Source organism: Crocuta crocuta, unplaced genomic scaffold (assembly GCF_008692635.1).
Source record: "Crocuta crocuta isolate KB4526 unplaced genomic scaffold, BGI_CrCroc_1.0 scaffold26, whole genome shotgun sequence".
Taxonomy (NCBI): Eukaryota; Metazoa; Chordata; class Mammalia; order Carnivora; family Hyaenidae; genus Crocuta; species Crocuta crocuta.
The window spans coordinates 17,027,248-17,051,895 of record NW_027532249.1 but is presented as its reverse complement, the minus strand read 5'-3'; the positions used below and the strand labels follow the sequence as shown (position 1 = coordinate 17,051,895).

At 36.5% G+C, this 24,648-nt stretch overlaps 1 protein-coding gene across 1 annotated transcript in view; it reads right to left on the bottom strand.

The window, feature by feature from the left end:
- The window catches only part of TAF4B (TATA-box binding protein associated factor 4b), a 112,188-nt gene that overhangs the window by 37,675 nt on the left and 49,865 nt on the right, over positions 1-24,648 (bottom strand). Inside the window, exons 10-13 of the mRNA XM_077778230.1 lie at positions 22,179-22,348; positions 17,356-17,486; positions 12,126-12,251; positions 5,307-5,363 (exon numbers count right to left, since the gene is read on the bottom strand). Coding sequence (XP_077634356.1) covers positions 5,307-5,363; positions 12,126-12,251; positions 17,356-17,486; positions 22,179-22,348 — 484 coding nt within the window. The remainder of the gene's footprint in view (positions 1-5,306; positions 5,364-12,125; positions 12,252-17,355; positions 17,487-22,178; positions 22,349-24,648) is intronic.

The window sequence follows — 24,648 nt, the reverse complement described above, 5'->3', positions numbered from 1 at the left end:
GGTTTGAATATATGGGTCTACTTATACATAATTTTTTTTGGATACAGTGCAGTATTAGAAACGTATTTTCTTTTCTTTAAGATTTTCTTAATGACATTTTTTTCTCTAGCTTACCTTAGAATAAGAATACAGTATATGACATATAGAACAGACAAAAATGTTTTAACCAACTGTTTATCTTATACTAAGATTTTTTATCAACAGAAGGTTATTAGTAGATATATTTGGGAAGAGTCAAAAGTTATACATGGATTTTTGACTGCACAGGGGGATAATGACCCTAACTCCTGTGTTGTTCAAGAATCGACTATAAAAGGAAACTGGGGTAAGTTCAAGAAGTAAAGCAACTTCTACAAAGTGAGATGTAGACAATGGTAGGCTGAATCTAGAATTGAAGACTCTTAACTTCTAGTTCAATGCTATTTCTCTTATGATACATACCTCTTCTACGAAAAGGGTAGAACGTCTCTCAGGCCACACAGATCCTATACTTCAAAATTAATGCATGTAACCTTCTGATGAAGGTCTAAATAAAATATCATCTTTCCTGTGTAAGGGACACCAATCAAGAGATACAACCAATAAACATCTCTTGAAAAAATATCCATTAAAAAAATGAGTGTGCCTTTTCCCTGCTCCAAGAAAGAACTTACTGAATGGTAACCGAACAATGCCAGTTCAAGATGCCAACTCTCAGATTCTCAAATCACAGTATTTTGTTTGACCTTCTATGACCATTTAGTCAACAGGAAAATCAACATGGTGAATTTTAAAAGTCCTCTTCCTTCTCTTCCTAGACTCATGGTTCTAAGTGTGATTTCCAGAGGAGCAACAGCAATAGCAANGGGGGGGGGTGGGGGGGGCCCAGCAATCTGTATTTTAACAAACCCTGCAGATAATTATGTAGACCAAAGTTTGAGAACTTCAATCCTAGACTATCAATGCTTTGAAATCTGTGCATCTGTTTCTCTATGTACACAGCTCTTAGCAATTTGTCATTTTACAAATGCCTTCTCCATATTAAATTAATTGGATTGCTATAATAGATTTTTAATAATATATATTGAATTGTACACACATACATACATACACACATACACACATATATACGTCATATATATGACATATATGACGTATATATGTGTGTATGTATATATATGAGAAGTTTCATTTTGTCCTGTCCAGTGTTCCATTAGTTTTGGCTCATGCAGAACTAGCATAAAGTTTAAACACAAATTGCTGGGATGCCTGGGTGGCTCAGTCGGTTAAGTGTCTGACTTCAGCTCAGGTCATGATCTCATGGTTTGTGGGCTCAAGGCCCGTGTCAGGCTCTGTGCTGACAGCTAGCTCAGAGCCTGGAGCCTGTCTTCAAATTCTGTGTCTCTCTCTCTCTCTGACCCTCTCCTACTCACGTTGTCTCTTTCTCTCTCTCTCTCAATAATAAATAAATACAAATTGCTATAATTTAACAGCCTTAACTATCACATTCCACTAATTCCCTATCTTTAAATTTTTCACCTAAGAGTCCTCCTGGGTGGCTCAATTGGTCAAGTGTCTGACTCTTGGTTTCAACTCAGGTCATGATGTCAGCTTGTGGGATGGAGCCCTCTATCGGGCTCTGTGCTGACAGCATGAAGCCTCTTTGGGATTCTCTCTCTCTGTCCCTTCCCTCCTTGTGTATGTGCACTTTCTCTCTCAAAATTAATAACCATGGAAAAAATTTTTTAAAAATATTTTCTTTCTCATACCAAAATAACAGTTTCTACTGGTTGCATTGTGAAGCTAAGTGACAGCAGGTATAGGTTTTGAATTTCTTTTTCTTTCCTCTTTGGTAACAAATGAAAGTGGGAACGCTAGGAGTTGTTAAAAGGAAGTAAATGAATTCTTTGTCTCATTCTGCACAGATGTGCTGAATTCACATTTCCCAAAGGAGAAAGAGGACCTATTCAAAAGGAAGTACGGGTCACAGTATATATAACAAATGTTTAAGGAATCAGGATGTATGAATTCCAAGGTCAGGTGGCTTACTCCTCAGAATTCTGGATGATGTAGTAAGAAAGGAAAACACTGAAGGCCAGATGATAATCTAGGATACACAGCACATATTTCAACAAGGCTACAGCTGCATTAAACAAAGATGTGCCTACTTGTTTGAAGTTAGAATTTGGCAATTAGTAATCTATTTGAAACTTTTCACAAATAGATGGTGAAATGGAAGAATGTCAGTACTTAAGACTCTAGGAAACATAGGAAAAAATTTTTAAATCACAATTTAAAAATCAATATTGCTATTTAAAATATAAAGTTACTTATAATACTGTTGTTGTTGTTTTCAGGCAAAAATAGAAAAGGGGACGGAGGGACAGCCCCAAAGTTGAAACTAAAATGTCTGAATTACAGGGATATCCACAGACATTTTAGCCAGACAACAGTAAGGTTTTCAAATAGACAGATAACCTGTCAGGTCAATAAGAACAGTATGCAGCAGAAGCCACTTCAATGGACTGAGACTAGACTGGAGGCAAATGCCAAGGGCAGCCTATTTTTTTTAAGTTCCAAATAAGAATGATAAAATTGGAAGTAGATAGGAAGGATGAAAAAAAATTATTAGACACTTTTATAAAAACCTGCCTGATTTAACACAGTTTGTCCTTATACCCAGAACGCAAAGAAGAAATGAAGAGACTCTAAAATGGTATTAAAAGAGAAGAAAACACCCAGGAGAAATTATCAAGATCAAAACTCTAGTCCTTAACGATTGAAACCACCACAGATTATGAAATTATGTATGAAGGGGATTCAAGTTATTTAATATTTATATGATAAACATCACTGCTGAAACACTTCTCAGGATCAATAAAGCCTACAACTTCTCTAAATAGTTCTTTGGAGTTCTGCATTCATAAAGTATTCTCCTTAATCTACTTCCTGTGACTAGTTTGGTAGGTAGCTAGTTACCTGGAAAAAGAAAGCAAACAAATCTTAAATTGAGCAACTGAAAGAAATCCATGCTAGTTTTCACAGTTGAACAAAGAAAACTTCCCAGACAGCCCAAATACCAAAAAATCACAAATGAAAGCCTTATAGTCTATGCCAGTGTGATAACAATTAGCATATCCCAAGTGATAACCTTACAAATTACCATACAAGAGAACAGTTCAACTATATTAAGATAGAATCAATGACTTTTGCAACCAAACACAATATGGTATCCCTGTTGAGTTTGATTCTAAATTAGAGCCCCTCAGAATATTAAAGTTATTAAAAGCTCTAGGGGGCAGAGGAAATGTCACAAAAATGACAATATTGTAGTTTCATCAAACATTTGCAACTAATACAAAGTGGCTCTGTTCTTGGAATGAGGCCACTATATTTGATTTTTTTTTTAAATTGAAAGATTTGATAGTAAGCAACTAGAAAACTTTCAAAATATTTTGGAAAGAAATGATACAGTCCTTTAAATCTTGCTAGGAAAAAAACAAATGGAGGCGCAAAAAGAGGGGAAAAAAACAGGCTTGTTACCACCTGCTCTCATTAAGAGAGGTACTTTTTTTTTTTTTGCACATTTACTTTTACAATTTTCTTTGAAAAATACTGTCCACCTATTCATCCCTCAGGGAACAATTAAACACAATATTAGATGAAAAACCAACCGAACAAAACCATCCCATACAAACCTGAAAGAAAAATTAATCGATCCACATGTTAAAGACGAGATAAGAGTTTTAAAGATAAAAAGGCAAGCTTTCTGATATGTACTTTCCCAAAAGTGGATGGAATTAGAAGATAAGCATCTAATTGGCCCTTAATTAAAACAAAGAGGAATGCCCGTGTTTCAGAACAATAGGTTGTCCACCCCCAAAGAACCTATGAAACCAGGCTTGCTTAAAAAGGGTAATGGGTATAGTTCTCATACTAATTTCTGTAGATAACATCTCGGGATAAATTTTCTACCGAACAGAAATGAGTATGAGAAGTGTTCTATTGTTGAAACGAAATGTTTCTGCCTTCAATCCTTCCCTTTCCAGTTCTCCTCATCTTATCCAGAAACCTCTCCAACCAGAGTTCATGCATTTTCCTTCTCTATTTTAGTGAAAATATACCACATTGATTGTAAGAATCTTACTAGATTTCCATTTGTTTTGCCTCAGCTCCTACATTAATCCAAACAATAAGGGCCTTGAAAACATTCATAAATAACCTGCTGCTGCTGGCACCTAGGAGCCGAGTGCTGCAATGTTAAGCAACAACAAATTTCATAGTTCAAGAGGCACAGTTAAGGAAAAAGGTTGCTCAGGAAATCACTCTTATTTAGCACAAAGATCCTTAAAAATTGCATGAAATCAGTCAAGTAACTATAGAAACCAATTTCTTCAGCTCCATATCACACGTCTCACACCTCAATTGTCTTTATTATCGTCTGCTGTCAGATCCTTAATCAGAAATGTGAACAGGCTTGATGATTTATTCAGGAGGGAAAAGAATCTGTAGGTCAAGTGAAAAATTTCACACACACACCCAAACACACACCACATCTTCAACCTTAGGTACTTTCATTTCCTTCTGTTCTCAGCAGCTCTGGGGGCAACTCCAGTGAGATCCAATATTAAGGCTCAATTAAAATAAGCTCCAATTAGTGGAGCTTTTTTCTCTGGGGCTAGAAAAGTCAGGAAATGGATATTGGGAAATGTAAAAAGTCAGCTACTGAGAGGAGGCTGCAGACATAAATGAACTTATTTGTTGATTTCTACAGTTGCTATGCAGAGGCCTCTGGGAGTAAAAGCTTAACCAGTCTAAGCTATAAACCAAAACCCCTGCAGCTAAACATGAACTGTGTGAAACAAGGGCTCCATTCCAGAACAGAAAACTGCTGGGCCCAGAAAATTAAAAGCCAGAGGCGTTTTCCATTTAAAACTAAATCCCAGTACCACCTCCCAGCCAAAGAATTATAAGCAGTATCAGATTTACAAAACGAACAATTACCCTGGAAAAATGTAGCCTATTGTACAGTCCCAGATGCTAAATCTCAGANTAATCCCACATTATATTCCTCCAAGTACACCGCTGTAGTTTACAAAGAGCCATTTCTAGACAGGCCTAAGCCTTGAAAATAAATTTTAAAAAGAGAGCACATAACTCATTGACCTCATTTGAAGTACTGCCCTTGCCTTGAGCAGTTCCTGTCCTTCCCCAAGGCTTCTGCAAATGGTATGCAACAGCAAAATAAACCCTGACCTAATTGCCAGGAGAGAGCTGCCAACCTTCCCTCCAACACAAAGACAAGCATGGTAACTTGAAAGTCCTACCTCTTTGGCTTTTTGCTTTAATCTCAGCTGTTCTGGATCTTCTTTATTGGAACGACTCTATCAAAGGAAAAGAAAATTTTAATAGAAATTACTAGCATCTAAACACCATAGTTGCCATTAAATATTTAATAAATGACAATTTTCTCTTGTGATTGAAAACCTTAGCTCCGGGGGAAAATGCCTCAATCCAGTCTGGTGCACTCCCTCCGTTACGCCCCCTCCCTCCCATCATCTGGGCTGGCTGCTGCAGCTCTAGCCCCGAGGAAGCTTAAACTGAAAATGATGCTAACGATGTCAGTCAGGTCCAGTTGAGGCATGACGCTGTTCTTGTTAGAACACTAAAAACTAAAAAATGGATGGTACAGATGAAGGAAAAGAAAAGAAGGATAATTGTTGGCTCAAATGAAGGAAAGCAATCAACACTGGCTAATCTTCAGGTGAAGCCATTCTGGAAAAACATAAGGTATTTTAAGGACTGTTAAAATCAAGAACCTCACTGGTTGATGTATGAAGTTGTTGAATCACTATACTGTAGCCTCAAACTAATATAACACTGCATGCTAATTAATTGGAAAATAAAAACTTAAATAAAATGAAATCAGGAACCTGACGGACTTTGAACCACTCTCTCTTTAAAAGTAGAATTTTAAAAAATTAAGTAGGAAATATACCCCAATATTTTCATTAGAGTATCTTGTCATCTCTGAGTCCTCCATAGCACTTACTTGAATGCTGTGCACAATTAAATGCGCAATAAATGTTTATTAAATATTGCCTTCCATTCTGATTCAGTATAACATTCCAAAAATGAACAATCTTACAGAATTGCTATAAGGAGAAAACTACCTTCTATATGCAATACTATGATGAAACAAAGGGTAAAGAATTTCACTTCTGAAACTATGAACATTTGTCCACTGAAAAATATGTGGAGGAGTATTCTTTTTTCTCTTTCTAACAAAGTTATCTAACTCCTTATAAATATGAATATTTGTTCTATAAAATGTAACATTATCTACCTAAAGGGAGCTAACAAAATAGAAGCTAATGGTTTTTCTTATTTACTAAATTTACTTGATACATTTTACTGATTTATCAGTACTTTTGTTAAGGAAAGAAAGAAACCATTTATTCGTAAAAGTGCCTTGTGATTTTAAACACCTTAGTTAAATATCTTCATAAGACTCCACGAAAAGCTGGTGGGTGACTTTTTTCTTCATTTTGTCTCCTATTTATTAAACTTTTTTTTTTTTAGTGATTCTATATTTTTTGAGAGACAGAGCGTGAGCAGGAGAGGGGCAGACAAAGAATCTGAGGCAGACTCCACGCTCCGAGCTGTCAGCACAGAACCCACTGAGGGGCCCGGACCCATGCACTATGTAGGAGATCATGACCTGAGCTGAGGTCAGATGCCCAAGTGACTGAGCCACCCAGGCACTCCATTCTCTATTAAAAAACTTCACTTCAGCCCAAACTGAAGTCCTTTATTAGTCCACTTTTATTAATTAGGAGACAGTGTGTGTGTGTGTGTGTGTATATATATATGCACTTATATAAAAAATGTGTATGTACATATATGTGTATATATATTTGTGAGTATATAATTTTTGCGTCAGTATGAAATGGGCATATTTGAGTATCAAGTCTTTGTCAGTCAACCAGTATTTATTGATTATTCATAGTATAAATTCTACTCTATGTGCCTATTCTGAGCCTGGAGATAAAGAAATGAAATAACAAGATGGAGTCCCTGCTTTCAAGCGAATTATATTTTAGGAAGAGAAAAATAATAAAACAATAAATTTTATAAAAATTAAACACAGTTGTGATTCATAAAACATTTATGATGGGGAAAATTAAAAAACAATTACTGATAATGATAAGATACAGCAAAGAAAATAAAATTGGGGGCACCTGCACACAGCTCAGTTGAGTGGGCATCCAACTCTTGATTTTGGCTCAGGTCATGATCCCAGGGTTATGGGGTCAAGCCCTGCATTGGGCTCTGCGCTGAGCATGGAGCCTATTTGAGATTCTTCCCCCCCACACACACAAAATTAAAAAATAAAGTAAAAGGGGCACCTGGGTGGCTCAGTTGGTTAAGTGTCCGACTTCGGCTCAGGTCATGATCTCATGGTTCGTGGGTTCGAGCCCTGTGTCGGGCTCTGTGCTGACAGCTAGCTCAGAGCCTGGAGCCTGTTTCAGAATCTATGTCTCCCTCTCTCTCTGACTCTCCCTTGCTCATGCTGTCTCTCTCTCTCTCTCAAAAATAAATGAAACATTAAAAAAATTTTTAAATAAAATAAAATATGTAATAGAAAGAGAGAGGAAGGAGTGTGTGGGGGTGGGAGGAGGTGATACTTCTTTAGCTAGGAAGGGAAAAAAGAAAAGACATCTGAAAGAAGTGACATCTGAGTAGAGATCTGAATGACACGAAGGAGGCAGCCATGCAAAGATCTAGGGGAAAAATATGCCAAGCAAAGGGCACAGTCATTGCAAAAGCCTTAAAATGGGAACAAGCTTGGTGAAATTGAGGAAAGAGGGGTGCCTAGGTGGCTGAGTCAGTTGAGCATCTGACTCTTAATTTTGGCTCAGGTCACGATCTCACAGTCATGAGCCCGAGCTCCATGTCAGGCTTGGCACTGACAGTGTGCAGCCTGCTTGAGATTCTCTTTCTCTCTCACTCTGCCCCTCCCCTACTCAAATGCTCATGCATATGTGCTCTCTCTCTCAAAATAAATAAACTTTAAAAAAAACTGTGTAAAGAAAGAAGGCCCAGGTAGCTGGAACACAGAGAAAAGTTGAAAGAGATAAGATTAGAGACCATGCAGGCCATGATAAGGAACTGGGTTTTAATTCTAGTTATAAGAAAAAGCCACTAAAGGGCTTGGAGCACAGGAGAGAGATGGCACTGATAACAACACTTTAGAAAGATTACTCTGGCTGCTTCCAGTGGCTGCAGAACTGTAGGGATCCAAGATCAGAGGCACAGACACACAGAACAATGTAGGAGACTGCTCTAAAACAACCATTGTTTTATTTTTTTAATTAATTAATTGGGAGAGACAGAACAGGGTGGGGGGCAGAGAAAATCTCAAGCAGGCTCTGTGCTGCCAACGCAGAGCCTGATGCAGGGCTCGAACCCACGAAACTGCAAGATCATGACCTCAGCCGAAATCAAGAGTCGGACATTCAACCAACTGAGCCACCCAGGTGACCCTTAAACAACCATTATTTTAGAAAAAGATAAGGGCAGCTTGGACTAGTATCATAATAGAGAAGATGATGATAAATGATCAGGTTGAAATATATCTGAGGCAGATTTACTGATGGATTAGATATAGGGTATGAAGTAAAGACACAGAATTAAGGATGATTTCCTAGGATTCTATCTAGTCTAAGCAACCGGAAGGATGAGAATTCCAACCTTCTGAGAGGATAAAGACCAAAGCAGATATAGGACATAGGAACTCAACTTTCAGGTTTAGATGCCTAATTAGGTAAGACGCACACTCTGCACCCTCAAAGGTCAGTGTGACTGGAGCAAAACAGTGAAGGAACAGGAGAGGAGCTCAGAGAGGTAGGCAGGTATCTTTTAAAATCTGGTACGAAGTTTGGATTTTATTTTAAATGCAAGAGGAAGTCACTGAGGCTTTTACGTAACAGAGATACACATAATTTGTTATGAAAACACTATTCTGACAAGGGTATGAAAAATGGATTGTAGAAGGAAAATGAGATAAGTTAGGAGACATTACAAAAGTCCAAGTGAAAGATGACTTAGACCAGAGTGGTGATACTGGTGATAAAGAGAAGATGAAGAATACATTTGGGAAACAGAACAGAAAGTGAACTGGATGTAGGGAGAGGAAAAGGAGTTAAAGATGACTCATAAGTTTTCTGGCCTGAACACTAGCACAAACAATTGTGTCATTTATTAAGTTTAGGAAAACCTAGTAAGAGTAAAAGGTATTGAGTGAGGAGGAAAACCAGAAAACCTGGGATACTCCGATATTTAGAAGTCTGGTAAAGGTAGAAAAACCACGAGAGAGCCTGTAACATATAACCAATAATTACTGAACGAGTATTTAACAGCTTATGACTTTGTTTACAGCACAGTAATTGGAAATAAAATACGAATTAACCACCTCATCACACTGACTGTGTGCTTGCTTATAATATTGACAGCTCAAGGAAGAGCATCTTCCTGTCCCAGCTGCCCTTCACAGTTCAAGAGGGGTGAGCATGGGGGCTGAGACTGTGAGAAGCAGCACAGTGATAAGGCTGTGGTATACCACTTCCTTGTGGAGGTTGGGGCCCATGAAGTTATAGACCAGTGGCCAAAGAATGCAGGATGATGAAGGGCTGGGAAAAATGATCAAGGCATGGGCCAGTGGGTATGGCTACTAATTACAAGGCAGGGGAAATAGTGGTAGCAGATAGAGGAGGCAGCCAGCATGGCTGTTTTAGAGAGCAAAACAAGTAAATTGAGGAAATAAGTAAGTTGAGCAAATAAGTAAATTGAGGACATACATAAATATCTTGAAGATAACAAGAATCAAGTATCTGACTATGGGGAAAGTATTTATAAACATGGAAAAGTTTAGGCTAGAAAAAGTCCTAAGATATTGGAATTGGAGGTATCCATATAAACTTATGGTCTTAGAATATATACACACAAAGAAATAGTTACAAATGTATGTTTGTGTGTATATAAATACACCTGTACATACATATACACCATACATATAGTTCCACTTGACAGGGCCTACATGTAATGACACCCCATTAGCACACTGTAAGCTCTACTCTTGGTTTCTGGATAACATCCTCAACTAAAAAAATACAGGATTCTTTGGGGGAAATGGCTGATTCCAGAGCTGAGGAAGGACAAGCAAAAGCTGGGCCTGCAACATCCTGTGCTAGAAAGTAAAGATAAGCTCAGTGAATGATGAGAAACATGAGTAACAGACAGAAGTGCAACCTGGAAGGGTCTCCCATTCAGGAGCAATTTGAGCATCAAAATAAATAAGAATAGCAAAGGATTACAACCTGTTGAATTACACAGAAATCCAAGAGCTTGTATTGATATCAATTAATGCATGCATGGATGAATGAATGAAAAAGGAAAGCTCGTCCACATAGCAGAATGCTAATAAATGTAGAAGAAGATGAGAAATTTAAAATCACCATTTGAGTATTTACAAGTTGTGCCCATCACAGAAGTGACTGATTCAGGTAGACACCATCTGTGGGTGCTAACCTGAATACATGGAAGTTGATGAGGAAGAGGATATTGATATAATCCTGGAATACCTTCCTATGAAAAACTGATTACAAAAGGGAAAGTCGCAAATTTAAAATGGAGAGAATTGGTAGGCACCCACACAACTAGGTGATCAAGGTTGCCTTTTGATATTATCAGCTGGGAAGAATACATGTATTCCTGCCAAGAATTCATGACCTAAGACATGAGGAAATATCAGATGAACCCAGGAATTATTAGTCACCCTATAGACAGTAAGGCCTGTACTCTTGAAACCTGTCAAAGACATGAGGGAGAAAGTCAGAAATCTAACTGAAACTGAAAAAGAGAGGAGAACCGAATGAAACACATACTGCTGAATGGAAAAATAAACCATGGAGGAAAAGGAGAATGAGCTGAGCAGCTGGTGAAATCTGAATGGGGTCTGTGGATTACATGGCAGTGTTATATTGTTCACCCCCTGACTTGGAGGGTTCTACAGCAGAATATCCTGTTTTCACAAATACATGCTAGAATGTTTAGGAGTGATGGGGACATCATGGCTCAAGCCTGCTTTCCAAAAGGTTCAGAGAAAGGCTAATTAGAGATGACAATTGCACTACTTGTAAATATATATAAAAAAAAGACAACTCTGAATTCAAAGAAAGAAAGAAGGGATGAAAGAGAATAATGATTGTGTGTGTGTGTGTGTATGTAGAAAGGATGGATATGGAGAAAATGCATTAGAATGTTAAAAAAAGGGGGGGGATGTGAGAAAAGGAGAGGAGGATTCTTTGTATAGTTCAGCAACTTTGCTGTTAAATATGAAATACTTCAAAATAAATTAATTCTTTAAAAAGTGATTCGTGTGTGATTAGGAACAAATACTCTGATAGAGGAGACTGCCAATAACACTACATATTAAAGCAAAGGTGTTTAAAACAAAAATAAGGCTAGTGCCCAACTTTTATGACTACTTGCAAAGGCCTTAGGCCTATGAAGAAATGTGAAGCAACAAAATGCAAACCACAGGAGAACCAGCTTTCACTCCATCTGGCACTAACAGTCCAGGAAAATGTTTCAATAAAGAAGACAGGAAATAAATATAGTTACATATATTTATAAGATAAATACTTTTCTTCTTGCCTCTTTATTCTCTAACCCATTTCTGCCCATCCTATATTTCTGTTCCATATAATGCTAATTAATCCTAATTTTACCCAGAAATTTCCAAATCTTCCTGTCTCAAATTCAACACAGCACACATCAAATTATATCCCTAAAAAGATCTTGAACATTTCTTAAAAATGTTTTTACTTAAGGGTAGTAGGGATGATCCTAGGCATACAGGAATTGAGAATGAGATGAAAGATTGCATCTTATTAAACTAAATTAGTTGAAAGTGACTGTAACACACTATCCTGGCTGTGAGAGACTTTATTAGTAATTTCATTTCAAAAAATCCTTCAGAGAAACCTCAAAGCTTAATAAAAATAAAACAGTCAACCAACAATAAAGCCAATTCTGACCTCCTTGCCAGGCCATGTTCAATCATAAATCATGTAGGCTCTCACCTTGGCTACCCTAAGTAGCATTTCTCTTTCTTCTAAATCCTTTCTCTGCTTCTCCAATTGATCCAGCTTTTCAAGAAATTTGAGCTGTGATCTGGTGTCACTAGACAGGATGTAATTTTCACTTGCCTGGAAAAAAAGAAAAAAAAAAAGCTCATGATGATCCTAGGCAAGACATTCTACACGAGGTATTATAAATCAGCTAAAGACAACAATACTAACATACACAGGGAGCTAAATTTTCAAGATGTAATATTTGTATTTCTGATAATACAAATGACAAAAAAACCTCAGTCATCTTTATAAGTTCAGAGGCAATTAAGCATTCAAATTTCAGAGCTTTCCTAGTAAGTTTCAAGGGGGAAAAAAGAATTAAGCCAAGCAAATCCTAACAATAGGAAGCAGAAAGCAAGAGAATATATCATGTACCTACAACCTAAAGTCTTCTTAGTTAAATTATTGTCCATCCCTGCAGACCTTAGTATGATTAATTAAATCTCAGGCCTGTGAAAGACAAAAACAAAACCAAACAGACAAAGAAAACCAAACAAAAAACAATCACTTCACTAAAAAATATATCAAAGATGAAAGTTACCATTCCTGTTTCCATTGTTGGATTGGTCTAACCATGACAAGTGAGTACAACTTCAATCAAAATATAACAGAAGATGAAATGGCAAACATTTAATATCCTAAACCTCGTTTTAAGAACTAGTTTAAGCTATGAACTTGGGTAGAAACTAAAATCAAAGAAATTAAGTAGACAATTTATAAATGAGAGCCATAACAGAGAAGTGTAATTGTTTGTCTTAATTTGCTCCATAAAATGATAAAACTTACATTGCTTTATTTATTCTGATATTCTAGAGTGTAAGACGGTGCTTTCCAATTTAAATATTTAAAAAATTTTCTTCATCTGATATGACCTCCTACCTTTCTAAAACACAGAAGATGGGGATTGGCGGGCAGGGGCAGGAACAGTGGACAATCTTCCCAATCAGCATTTAGGATATCCTGCCATCTAGTCATCTCAGTAAATCAGACACCCAAAATATGGCATGGGAACTGGGGGAGACTGTATAACAGGAAAACTTAAAGTTGTTCAACATTTAGTCCAACAGTGAGTGCCTGGCTTGGAAATCATAGGTACAGCACCAATCCCATCTTTGTTTTATCCCATGCTTATGGCTGATTCAATTAACTGGGACCAAGAGATTTCATATGCCCAAGATTCTTTCTAAATTAAATTTTTATTGTTGGTATTTAACTAGATCAAAAGAGTATTACGCAGTATAACGAACAAGGATGTATTAGTGCTACTTATTTTAGTTCATGTTTAATACAAAACGAATTCTCAAATGCTTTTAAAGTTAAATAATACAAGACAGAATATGGAATACATTATAGGCCAACCATGAGGCATAAACATAATAACCAGTGGTTTCTTAAATACTTTGTCTTTACCATTTTTGTGCTCAGATACTCTGGAGATAGTTTACTGACAGAATTTAATTTTAAAAGGACAACAAACACTAAATTAAAAAGGAGCACAGACTTTCTAAAATTTAACCCAATCTCATCCCCAAACTAAGACTCTTCTGTTCCCAACTTAAATATAACTGCCTCTGGCTTCATGCATCCTTCTCCTTTATTCTTACAGATGCTAAGCAAATGAATGTCTCCCCTATTTCTATTGATTCCACAAACTTATTTAAAGAACAGTAACCCCATCTTACCAGGTTGCTTCCTATCTACCATGCTGACCTAACTGATGTCTTTATGTACCACTGAATAGGGTGGTTTAACAATGAAAATATAAGGACTCAGACCAAATGATAACATCATTAAGCAAATTCCATCTAAAGGAAGAACTACATCCCCTTTCAACTAGAAAAGGCTGAAGCTTCTCCAGGACCACTGGTGTGCAGAAGACCATAATATAGCTTCGGTGGGAAAACACCTGGCAGCAAGATCAAAAGCTCGCATCACATGTGTCACTTTCTACTTCTTAAGTCCATAGTTTATGGATTATGATTAATTAGATAATTATATCTCAACATGTGAAAGATTACCAAAAGTAGATGGATATCAAATCAAAAGAGATGGTAGGATTTTGCTTTTAGTAAAAGTAAGCTTGTTTCAGTGCAATTCATAGGGTAAAATTTCCCACACTGTACAGATAAAAATAAATCCTATCAAGGATGAACTAAAATATAAGGACAGAACACAACTGTGTATAAGGACACAATGATTATTATAAGATCAAAGTCTACAAAACAAATATAATTTTGAACCAGATCCAAATATAACTAAATGATTATTAATTCTGTTTAAAGAAGGATAATAATGTAACTACAAATACAGACAGTGGTATTAGTTGCATTAAGTAATGAGTGTGGGGAAAGGCAGGCAGGGGAAAATCAATTAGGTTAAGGTTAAGGAAGTGTTAGCTCTAAGCTAAGTTACTGAGGTTGCAGGAGGGGTAGATATTATCCATTTTGCCTCAGGCAACAAAATCCTTAGAACATATGCTATTAATATACAACAGAAGAATTCTATCTGAAGACTGGAACACACAACAGTGACTTGGATGACAGAATAATAAACATTACTTGGAAATATTCTATTCCATACTCAATTATACAGTTAAGTTTTATATAGAAACTGCCACTGTAAATAAAAGTGCACTCATAAATCTCTGAAAGAGTTTGGTGAACTTGGTGAGGATAGGGGATAATCCAGGTTTGATGAATTTGGAAGACTTTTAAAAGCTACAGTAAAAACCAAAAAGGAAGACTATTCTCTCCACATCCCAATATTGAAAGTAAACTGATATCAGGTTGAACTAGATTATTACAAATTTAGGATGTTAAATGTAATCCCCAATGTAACCACCAATAAAATATCTTAAAAAAATGCACAACAGTAAATGAGAAGGGTGTCAAAATAGTACACAACAACAAAAATCAAACCAAAGAGGCAGTAATAACAGATGAGGGATTTAAAAAAGCTACAATGCATACAGAAAAGTAGTGAAATATCACAAGTTAAATTCCTCCTCATCAGTAATCACTTTAAATGTAACTGGATTAAATTCCTCAATCAAAAGGTAGAGACTAACATGATCCAACTAACAAGTTGCCTTACAAGAGATTCACTTTAGATGAAAGCTCATGAACAGACTGAAAGCAAAAGGTGCAAAAAATATATTTCATGCAAATAATAACCAAAGAAGGCAGGGGTGGCTATCCTAATATCAGGTAAGATAAACTTTTAAGTCAACAATTGTTAAAAGACATAAACAAGGACACGATATGTTGACAAAAGAGTCAATTCATCAAGAAGATATACATACTAGACAACAGAGCCCCCAAATATATGAAGCAAATGTTGATAGAACTAAAAAAAGTATGGGTCTACAATAACAAAGTCTTCAGTGCTTCCCTTTCAATAATGGGTAGAATACCTAGACAAAGATCAATAAGGAAATAGAGAACTTAACATTATAAACCAACTAGATCTACCAGACATTTATGAATACTCCCCCCACAAACAACAGAATACACACTCTGCTCAAGTGTGCATTGAATATTCTCTAAATTAGATCTTATATTAGGCCACGAAACAAGCCTAAATAAATTTTAAATGACTGAATCACACAATCTTCTCTACCCATATGGAGTGAAGATAGAAATCAACAATAAAAGAGAAACTGGAAATTTCACAAATATGTGAAAACTAAACATACTCTCAAACAACCATCTGATCAAAGAAATCTCAAAAGAAATTAGAAAATACTTAGAGAGGGGCGCCTGAGTGGCTCAGTGGGTTAAGTGTCCGACTTCGGCTCAGGTCATGATCTCACGGTTCATGGGTTCAAGCCCCGTGTCGGGCTCTGGGCTGACAACTAGCTCAGAGCCTGGAGCCTGCTTCAGATTCTGTGTCTCCCTCTCTCTCTGACCCTCCCCTGCTCATGCTCTCTCTCTTTCAGAAATAAATAAAACATTTAAAAAATTAAAAAAAAAAAGGGAGATAAATGAAAACAAAAGCACAATGCTTCAACACTTACAGAATGCAGTGAAAGCAGTGCTCAGAGGGAAATTTATAGCAGTAAATCCCTACATTAAAAAAGGAAGATCTCAAACCAGTAACCTACTTTATAGGTCAAGGAACTAAAATAAAAAATGAAAGTAGGATGATTCCTGCTGACCTTACAGAAGTAAGAAGGATTGTAAGAGAATACTATACACAACTGTATGCTAACAAATTAGGACCAAGGATAGTAAATGGACAAATTCTAAAAATACACAAAAAATACTGATAGTGTTTTTTCCCCACAACTTTTTCTCATCATCACATATTTTTAAGTCACTCCAGCAAGTTCTCACAAAGATTTATACAACTATAAATAGTTCTTCCAAAGTTCTAAATAAAGCAGAAAGGAGAGAAAATAGAATGATTCCTCCAAGGAACTTACCAGTGAGGTGGTAACTGATATTTCCCTGAGTTCCTTTTAACCCATGGCTAGGACACTGTGACAATGATCATTCTCACAAACTCAAGACCTCATAAGGTTACCCACATACCACGATGCACAAAATCTAGCTATCAACATTTCTTGATATAGGAGGAAAAGGTTATCTTTTTCTTTTTCATCCATCACCACGCAGTAAATTCACTCTCCACCAAAACCATAATGCAAATAAATCAGGTGCTTTCATCTTCATGATGGCAAGTGATTTGGTTTATACCACAGGGGACAAGACAGGCAATCCTTGCATTTAATTTGTTTAAAAAGCAGCCAATAATGATAATGAACGGCACCAGCATTAGCACTCAATGCAATTATTTAACTTATTAAAAAGGAACAACAGAGCTAGGAAGAGCACAGATCACTGAAGAGAACACAGCTATCCAATATTCCATTCTAACATATTCTCCTTCCTAATCAAAAGCTGTACAGGTCTCAGGCAGAACAGATGCATATCTCAATCTACACTGACACAGAAGCTTTGGATACAGTTTTAAACTCTATTTTATTTGTCATGTAAGCATATCTAAATCAGGAAAATTAGGAATGAAACTCTGTCTACCAATATAAACGATGTCTTGACAAAAGACATTTCCTTTACAAAAATATACTTATAATACGAATCCATACCAAAAAACTACCTTTAACACAACAAAAAGGAAAGAGAAGAGTCTGTATTATTACTTTAACAATTTCCTTTACCTTGTATGTTGTCATTCGATGCTGAGCAATTGTAGTCAGTTTTTCTAGAAGGCCTCGTAATCGCTCCTGTGTTGCATGGGAGATCAAGTTCACAGCATCAGAGTTAAGTTCTGTAATGTCATGCTTTTTACCTGTGGAAGCAGAAAAAATCCATTACGTGTTTTAGTGGTGGCTGATAATTGAAATAATTAGCACAGCAGGTATTCTGTTCCCCCTGGAAGTCATACCCATTATGAATAAAGGTTTGGAGATTATGATTTTCCTGGTAAAGTCACAACTTCAAAGATCTTAGACATTACATTAATAAAACCTAGCCTGAAGCCTCAGAAAATATAGACATTGTTTCACTTAGCCTCTAGAATCATTCTCCTTGCAAGGTCATTTATAGGACAAAGTTAATAAGAACACAAATCAAGTCTAGTGTTCAGGGAGGAAAATGGTAACTGCAGAAATTAGTGCCGTATTCTGTTAATTTCAGTAATTAAAAAAATAGAAAATTACATTTTGCCCTGTTTGACACTGTTAACAATTTATGACATTTATTTCAATGAATTCAGATTGTGGGTTTCTGGTACTTCCTTGTCTACAAGACATACCTACACTCATTTTGTCCATTACCGAACATGTTTATTTTGCACTAAGTCATGTTCTGATAAACTGACCTGGTAATTAATTTAGTGTTGAAATAGATTCACTCCTCCATTTGAATAATTTCTCTCTCACTAGATTTCAATCCATAAACAAACCAAACTTCTACTCTTTCTGCTACATAGGAAGAAAGATTCAGGAAAACAACTTGGATCACATACCCGAAGGCAGAAGCTCATTTATAAGTCAATCTTATCAGTATTTAAATAATAATTCCTCAGCTCAGTAAAACCACTGTATCAACAGACACCTAAATCTAAAGATACAGCCAATTAGGTAGTCTAATTTTAATGAGCTTTTTAATAGGACTGTTGTGTTTATTTTTAACAAACATAACAGTTTGCTGTTGTACTCTCATCTGAAATGTACTCTTATGTACCCCAAGTGTGAATGAGTACAGCAAAATAGAAAAAATAAGCTTTAATTAAAAGCCAACAAATCATACATTCTTTAACACTATTTCATAAAACAAATGTTAACCTTCAAAGTATAGGCTCTAGGATGTGAGGGTTACCTGGCTATGACATTTGTCACCCCATTGATCACCAGGGTGGATGTGGCTGATCTGCCTGCCAAGGTGCAGTCCCTTTCTTTCCTCTCTCCCTGTTCCTTGCACATCCCTACCAAAGCTACGTGTTCCCTTGAACTGACCGTCCTGGATAGAGGAGGGCCATTCTTTGGTCAGTGGTATGAGAGTAGCTGCGTTCTGCTACTAGAACCTGGAAAAAAAAGCTCTCCAGGTCCAAAATGCAGGCTACAGTAAAGCAGACAGGAAGAATATATAAAATTATGTAGCTTCTCCTAAGCCAAACCTTCAGAATATGGTTCATCGCTATCTAGCAAAACTGAATTCATCACCAACTTTAGATTCAAGCAGGGAAAAAAACACTACAAAGTCAAAGCTACTCTACTAAAACTGTCAGCATACATAAATAGCGGAGGTCTTCTACATAAAGGACACAATTTCAAAATCATCCAGTGATTAAAGTTACAATCAAACATAGGGTATATAAGGGATCACATGTCAGTTCATGATTGAAGGAAAGAAAATGAACATTTAAAAATATGTACTGTTTTGGAGGGAAACTTCAAAAATAATTTTATATGTATTTTTAAAAGTTTATCCTATGTAAAAGAAAAATCCATGTTTTAAAAGTATTAGAAATAAACAAGTGAGGTTTGCAGACAAGTCCAGGGTTTAACAATCAAATGTTCTATCTTCACTACACTGATAATAAAAACATAACAAAGTTACTTAGTTACAATACTGCAAGAAAAATTCCCACATTTAGGGATGCCTGGGTAGCTCAATTGGTTTGCGTGTCTGACTCTTGATTTCAGCTCAGATCACGATCCCAGAGTTGTGGGATTGAGCCCTGTATCAGGCTCTGTGCTGAGCATGTGGAGCCTGCTTAAGATTTTCTCTCTCCCTCCACCCCTCTCCCCAACTTGTGCTTGCTCTCTAAAATTAAAAAAAAAAAAAAAAAGTCTCACTTTTAAATATAATACTCTCTTTAATTCAACATAATTGATTTTAAAAATCTAGCTGGTGCTTGCAAGCTTGTTATGTTATTTTATAGAATGTCTGTAATTTAATTTAGGTAATTAGCAAAAAAGGAAAAACATTGGCATGTTTACTATCCTAACATTTAAGTAGAAAACCCTTCTGAAAACATTCTCTGGAATTCTGGATTAAGGACTAGTCCTGGTTCTGACCTATTCTATAAGGATGGAATTTTACTATAAATGGAAAACATTCCTAGAAATACATAATTCTACTCACTCTATGTTTTATTGTTTTTTTCTTTTTTTTTAAGCTTAGGTAATTCAGGCTTAGGTAATAGAATATTTGCAATTTTCTATCCCATTAAGTGACAAATTTGTGATTATTAAGGGCTGATAATACAAACAGTTGTCCCCAGAACTCTTGAAAACAGAGGCTGGCAAACTAAACTTGATCTCTTTTTGTATGTAAAGCTTGACAGGGATACAGTCTTGCCTATTTGTTTACATATTCTCTAAGGCTACTCTTGCAAAGCAGAGCTGAGTAGCTGTGATGCAAACCACATGGCCCACAAAGCGGCAAATATTTACTATCTGGCCCCTTGCAGGAAAAAAATTGCCCATCCCTGTCCTAAATGATCAAATTGTTCTTTCAATGCCAAAGACTTTCCTATCATATAATCAAAGTTTAAGTCAAATTAGAAATACAATTTGTTAGGGGGTGGGAACAAATAAAACTAAGTATCTACTTCTACTCTACCAAAGCTCTAGGTAATTATATAGTTAATTACATGCAGTCAATACGAGTTAAGTTGCCCAAGCCATCACAGGACTGTATAATGCCTCTTTCAAAATTAAGGAACTGGCTCCTATACAGTATAAAACACTTAGGCAAAGAAGAAACTGAAAAAGTAAGAAAGAGAGGGAAACAGGGCATCTGGGTGGCTTAGTCGGTTGATTTCAGCTCAGGTCATGATCCCAAGGTCATAGGATCAAGTCCTGCATTGGTCTCTGAGCTCCACACTCAGCACTGAGTTTGGAGCCCACTTAAGATTTTCTCTCTCTTTCTCCTTCACAGTCTTTCCCCCCTTCCTCCTGTCTTGTGCTCTGTCTCTAAAATTAAAAAATAAAATAAAAATAAAGGAAAGGGAAGAAAGAAGGAAAAGGAGAAGGCCGCAGGTAGGGAGAAAAGTCAAACAAAATGCAAGCAGGGAGCAAACATTTTAACATCAGCTCTTCTGAATTCCTGAACTTTTGGACTGCTTATAAATTCTAGTTTTTCATAATAAAAGAAAGATAATAGATACCCAAGTTACATTAGAGATTAAAAAAAAGGTGCAGGAGCTCAAATATTTCTTTATTATTTTGCAAAACAGATTTAAAATATGTAATAGTAATGTATTTTGTAGTCCTTTAAAATACCATGGTGTCTCAACTGGTTGAGCATCTGACTTCTGACTTCAGCTCAGGTTATGATCCCAGGGTCATGAGATAGAACCCACAATGGGCTCCATGCTCAGCATGGAGGCTGCTTAAAATTCTCTCCATCTTTTTCTCTCTCACTGTCCCTCTTCCCCACTCATTCTCTCTCCCTCAATTAAAAAAAAAAAACAGAAATCAGAAACCTTCTGATTTTTGTGTTAGGGCTTCAATATAAAATATAAAGATTCTTGGGGTGCCTGGGTGGCTCAGTTGGTGAAGTGTCCAATTTCAGCTCAGGTCATGGTCCTGCGGCTCATGGGATCAAGCCCCAGATAAGGATGTCACTGTCAGTATAGGGACCGCTTTGGATCCTCTGTCTCCCTCTCTCTCTCTGCTGACCCCCCCCACCATCAAGAATAGATAAACATTTAATAATGATGATAATAATAATAAAGATTCTTACTAAAGTATACTTAAAGGTCACTAGTATTGACCTCCCAATTTTGATATGGGAGAAGGGACTCCGAGAAGTCCCAGGGTTACGACATAAGAAATGAGATAACTCACATGCAACAATCTCTCATTTCTCAGTCAATGTGGGGAGAGTGTAGTCCGTCACATTAATGCAAGTTTGGTATTAAAGAACAACCAAAAAGCTGTGTGGCTCCAGAACATAACTGGTACATTCTTTTCCATTTCCTTCTACACGCTGCCGCCATCTAATAACTACTTTTGGAGCCAGAGAGACACCTAATATTTTAGATCTTTTAGAGCAAGGATGGGTTTAAATTTCAGGGTTGAGATAGAAAAAAGGGACTCACTTTCAATTTCTGTGTTTCTATGTTTCACAGTACTTGGCAGTTTCTATATTTCATAAACATGAACTTGTAATGTATGCATGAATTTGTATACATATGTGCTAAAGTTCAAGAAAGGAACAGGACAGAAAAAAACTGTATATCATATGCACAAATTCACATAAGAATACACACATCTTTCTCCCTCTAAGAAATACACATAAAATATTAACTTTTATTCTCTAATCCAGAAACTATAGATTATGATTTAAGTTACGTTAGTAGTTTTTAAAATAAACGCTTCTTTCCAGAACACCCATGAAATTCTGATTATTTCCACAGCCTATTTAAGCCTCGGCGTTCCAGAAGCGCCAACCCAGGCTGCCTCCTTTGAGAGCACTTTCCCTGGAACAGACAGTCCTCTCAGGTCGACAGTCCTAAGTCTGCACTTACCAATGTCTAAAATCCTCTTCTGCAGAGCTCCGATGAAAAGAAAAGGCTCATCTTTACATGACTGAACCAGAGTGCCAACCAGTTCAGAGTTTGTTGCTAAGATGCAGGCATTTTCTTCACTGAGGTTGACCCCTGCCATGGAAGCCACATCATTGATGTCATCTTCATCTCTAAGAGGGAAAAAAGATAGCTTTTTGGTGGTGGTGGGGAATATGTATATGAATGATTTAAGAGAGCAAAGAATTACAGATCTTTCCTTATAACTAAAGACATCATTTTCTCAATTCATCCAAGCAAGAGAATTGAAGAATAGCTATCTTTCCCTGGAAGCTTTTAAAATTAATTGATGTGTCTAACCATTAGTGTACATTTAATCAGAAAGATGAATCAGAAACAACTCTGTCTCCTTGTGTCCATCTCTCTTTCAGTTTACTCAATGAAATACACCAACAGGAACTTGGAGTTAAACTAAGTTATCCACAAATGCCCTGAAATGAAGAGACAAAGAAATGAAAACAGACTTCTTTGTTTTCATCCAAGATGATTAAAAGCTCTTCAGATTTCCCCAGGGCACTCTACTGTTCCACTGAGGGGCAGGAGAAACCCCTTGAAAGGTCTGTACCTACACAGAGACCCCTGAAAAGAAGCTTTTTTGGCTAACTATTCTGAAACCAAATGGTTAAAGCTAGTTTTGATTTTCTGCCTCAGACTTTTGGTGTGCTCCATCTGTACCAACTGAATTCATTAAACCACATCCTCGAGCAAATGGCTCCAAAGGTCTACATATAAGATATAAATTATACACATACGCATACTAACATGACATATGTATAAAACACAAAATGTGTCTGAGTTCCTTGCATCGCACCAGCAAAATTAAATAGTTGTTTTTATCTAATAGGATTGCTACATGGCTACAGTGCTAAGATGAGTGTATCTGTTTAAGGGTAGAGAAGACAGAAAAGAAATATGAAAATTTCCTCAAAGCATCCTTATCACCATATGTAATAACAAGCAGGTTACCAACCATAACTCACCTATCAATGCATAACATAATTTACACAAACATGATTATATAAAAAAGATGTTGCTTCTTTTTATTGCATGGGCCAAATGGTATATCATGTGGTCTTACGTCAATAGATTTAAATTATGAAACTCCCTGTGGTAACGCATTTGTGCACGGGGAAGGGAAATAAATTATAATTGTCAAGCACTCAAGAAATGAAGGCCTCTGGTATTCCACTTTAAAAGGCAGCATATTAGGGGTGAGGGGGAAAGAGACCATGCTCAAACATATATGAGAGATTTAAAAAAAAAAAAAAAAACTAAATAAAAGAAAGCTAGACACAGCAGTTGAAAGTGAAGAGATAGAAAAGTCTTATAATCTGAACAGTAGATTTAAAACCCTAACGTTAAAAGGTGTGTCTTTACAAAGGGAAAAATAAAACATGCAATACAAAGAAACTATACAAAAATGCTTGGACTCCACCTTATCAAATGTCACAGAGGTATTGTCAGAAGTATGAATGCCAAAAATGGTTCTAGAAATTATCCTGCCACCTATATAAGTGTTTCCAGAAACATCTAAACATGTAGACAGCTTAAGTGTAAGAATGGCAGACACCATAAACTCAAAGATAGACCATGATCCAAATAAAATAAATAAAAGATCTGAGTAAAAATTAATTTTAAAAACCCCATGTCTCAAAGTGCACCTGGCTGGCTCAGTCAGTAGAGCACGCAACTCTGGATCTTGGGGTTGTGAGTTTGAGCCTCACACTGAGGGTAAAGATTACTTTAAAGTGCAAAAACCAAACAAACCAACCAACCCCCCCCCCCCCCAAATCTATCAAGGGAATGAAAAGACAAGGTACAAACTGGGAGAAAATATTTGCAAAAGTCATCAGATAAAGGACTGTTATCCAAAATACACAAAGAACTCTTAAAACTCAACAATAAGAAAACAAACCAATTAAAGAATGGGCCAGAGACCTAATACATGCCTCACCAAAGATGTAGAGATGGCAAAGAAGCATATGAAAAGATGGTCCACATCCTTGTCATCAGAGAAATGTAAATTAAAATGAGATGCCACTATACATCTGTTGAAAAGGCAAAATCCTAACCACTGACATCAAATGCTGATGAGGCTGTGGAGCAACAGGAACTCTCACGCTGGTAGGAATGCCAAATGGTACAGTCGCCTCGGAAGACAATTCGGCAGCTTATTACAGAACGTACTTTTACTATATAATCCAACAACTGCACTTCTATGTACCCAAAGGAGTTGGAAACTTATGTCCACACAAAAACTTGTACACAGATGAGCAGCTTCAGAGATAACAAACAAAACTTGGAAATAATCAAGATGTCCTTCAGTAGCTAAGTGTATAAATAAACTGGTATATCCAGACAATGGAGTTTTATTAAGTGCTTAAAAAAAAAAAAAAAAAAAAAAATGGTGCTC